Source organism: Sinocyclocheilus anshuiensis, unplaced genomic scaffold (genome assembly GCF_001515605.1).
Source record: "Sinocyclocheilus anshuiensis isolate Anshui unplaced genomic scaffold, SAMN03320099.WGS_v1.1 scaffold1371, whole genome shotgun sequence".
Classification (NCBI taxonomy): Eukaryota; Metazoa; Chordata; class Actinopteri; order Cypriniformes; family Cyprinidae; genus Sinocyclocheilus; species Sinocyclocheilus anshuiensis.
In genome coordinates, this window is record NW_015539833.1 from 920,531 (window position 1) to 923,559 (window position 3,029).

Below are 3,029 nucleotides of genomic sequence, written 5' to 3' on the forward strand. Positions count from 1 at the left end.
CAAGTACCTCAAGTATCACAAACGTCATCCATCAAAATAGTATACATTTATACTGGTAAATTTAGAGTAAATATATATTATACAGTCATATTGACATTAGATGTTGCATATACACATATAATAAACTTGTAATTATATGGGAGTAATAGGGTATGTGGAATAAGCGCTCCCGTCTCTCCTTATTGGGCGCAGTGCTCGTTCACAGGGTGTGGGGAGAGAGAGACACAGAGGAGCGCACCGACTCTGCGCTCCAGTACACGGCTCTCCAGCGGAGGAGCGCAGACAGACAAGCTGCCGGTCTTTCGTGGATGAACGGCAGTCTGTTCGACCCGCTTCAAAGCTTTGAATATTGACGGATCTAAACCTCACCATCATTCCCTTCCACACACAGGAGACCAGCGGCGACGTTTGGATACACGCACCGCACACACAGCACCGCTCAAGCACGGGGATGTGGATCATAAAGTTCATGCTGATTTGGACCTGCTGCTTCGGAGTGAGCGCGGACTTCGATGGCAGGTGAGACCTCAGTTAAACGGGTAGACGATTGAATCAATGTGTTGTAAAGAGTTTTGTAGAAACACATTTTAGTTTGTTTTAATAAGAGTAATTTTATGATTCCGGCTTTTCTTTTGTTTAAAGGTGACTTTAAAGTAAACTACTTTAAGATTTTAAACATTCTGTCAGACAAGGAATCTCTGTAACTGTAAAGTTGCATTATATCATCTCAAGCTAAATGTACAAAATATGTTGGACTATTGCTGGGCCTTTAAGGGTAACAGGGTTGACAGTTTTAGGGTTCAAATCAAATCAAAGTTTTATTTATAGAGCACTTTTTTAAAACAACAGTTAATTTATTATAAGCCATTACTAGAGTTCACTTCAAGGTGACACTTCAAGGTGTTTATTAGAAAGAGAATGATAATGCTGATATTTCTTGAAACATCCAGTTTTGAATAAGCAGTTGCATGAAGACAAAATCATGATAACATGGTTGAGTGTTTAAGATCATCCCTTGACAAGCCTCATAGATAATGTGATAAAAAAATCAAGGAGACACTTGTACTTGAAGAGTTCACATTCTTAAAGTATAATGATGCTATTATAATTTTTATCAATTTTTTATATATATATTTTTAATAAGATTATAGGGTTGATGGAAAACAAAACCTAAAATATCCATAGGCATCCTCACCGAGGAACGTTTTTCCATTCTTAAGGTCATTGTTTACAGAAATGCTCGAGATTTATTTCTACAAAAGTCACACTTTAATGAAATGCACCTTAAGTAATACTGCAACGCGTTTGAAAGCATAACCGGTTTAAACCCCATACACCTCAAGTTTAGTGCTGTTGTGATCAGTTCAATTTAGGATGGGCTTAAAGTTTGTGTTGTTACTGTGTTGTCAATCAAACAGTGAACTTGTGAACTGCTCTTAAAGATCTTCATGCATGCAAAATGTAATCAGTATGTTTTGAATACATAATAGATGTCAATTTGTAAAACATGCGTGTTTAAGAATCACGTATTCTCTCCCTCTTGGACAGTCAGCACATGTGTTCCCGATTGTTTCGTGCCCCAACATGTAATGTGAAATATGTGGTGAACAGAAACGTGCCAAAGATTCAAATCTGCTTAAAGCTTCATTGATGTTAAAGAGGATCGTATATCCATACTCGAAATTAACTATGTACTTCAGTAGAGGTACCTCACTATACCTTAGGGCAAGGTTTCTCAGTCCATTCCTGCAAGCCCACCTGCGCTGCACATTTTAGGTGTCTCACTAAACTGACACACCCAGTGTAGTTCATGAATCCCTCAGCTGGTGAGATGATAGTTGAATTAGATGTGCTAAATAAAAGAGATATTCAAACACTTGCAAGAATGGATTGCTGTAGGGAGGTTATTACAGGGCTTCATTGATATCTCCTGTCACATTGTGTGTATAACTGCTTTTAAAGTAAGTTCTAAAGTGCCAACCGTCACCTTATTGTGACTCATCCTTTGTTGAATATGCATCGCTGAATCACATCATTTATTATGCAGTGCTTAATTATGTCATTAAAGTATGCAATATTTAAATAGGGCTACTCATTAAATATGAAAGGTAATACTTCATGTATTAATAAATTATATATATGTGCTGCATATTAAAGTATATAACAATTCACATAAAGTCAACATAAAATTGAAACTGGCCCTGTTTGTTTTTCGAATGCATCTTTGGTCTCAATATGAACAAATCTCTTTTTTTTTTGCTCGGCACTGATTTCTGCACTACAATTGTACTTTTTATAAATGGACAGTTCAGCCAAAAATGAAAACTCTTCTAATATTGTACCAAACCAGTATGGATTTCTTTCTTCTGTGGAACACAAAATAATTTATTTTGAAAAATGAAAGTAATGGGGTTCAGTGGTGTTTTGGATCCAGCTGACTTTTATTTTATAATTCAAAATATCTTGTCAAAGAAAGTCATACAGGTATGAAAATGTGAGTGAAAGACAGAATTTTCATTTTTGTGTGAACTATCCCTTTTCATTTGGTAATACATCACCTAATGGGAAAAAAAAACTTTCAAATAGCATTTCAACATCATTTATTTACTTTGCAATGCTTAATTATATAATTTAAGTATGCATAGCCCTGTCATGTATTAAGTATTCATTGCCTAATTACGTCATGTATTAAGTATGCATCGCCTTATTACGTCATGTTTTATGAATGCATAGCCGAATTACGTCATGTATTAGTGTGCACTGCCTAATTACGTCATGTATTAAGAATGCATCGCCTTATTACATTATGTTTTATGAATGCATAGCCTAATTACGTCATGTATTAAGAATGATTGCCTAATTACGTCATGTATTAAGAATGCATCGACTTATTACGTCATGTTTTATGAATGCATAGCCTAATTACGTCATGTATTAGCGTGCATTGCCTAATTACGTCATGTATTAAGAATGCATCGCCTAATTATATCATGTATTTAGTATGCATCGCCTAAATGCGTCATTTTTTA

The 3,029-nt window shown here is 35.5% G+C and overlaps 1 protein-coding gene across 6 annotated transcripts in view; it reads left to right on the top strand.

Moving 5' to 3' along the window:
• The first annotated feature begins 221 nt into the window (after nt 1-221).
• LOC107684276 (nephronectin-like) overlaps nt 222-3,029 on the top strand; it is a 44,642-nt gene continuing 41,834 nt past the window's right edge. For all 6 annotated transcript variants that reach the window (XM_016480507.1, XM_016480511.1, XM_016480508.1 and 3 more), the window contains exon 1: nt 222-519. In XM_016480507.1, coding sequence (XP_016335993.1) covers nt 452-519 — 68 coding nt within the window. In that variant the 5' untranslated portion in view covers nt 222-451. The remainder of the gene's footprint in view (nt 520-3,029) is intronic.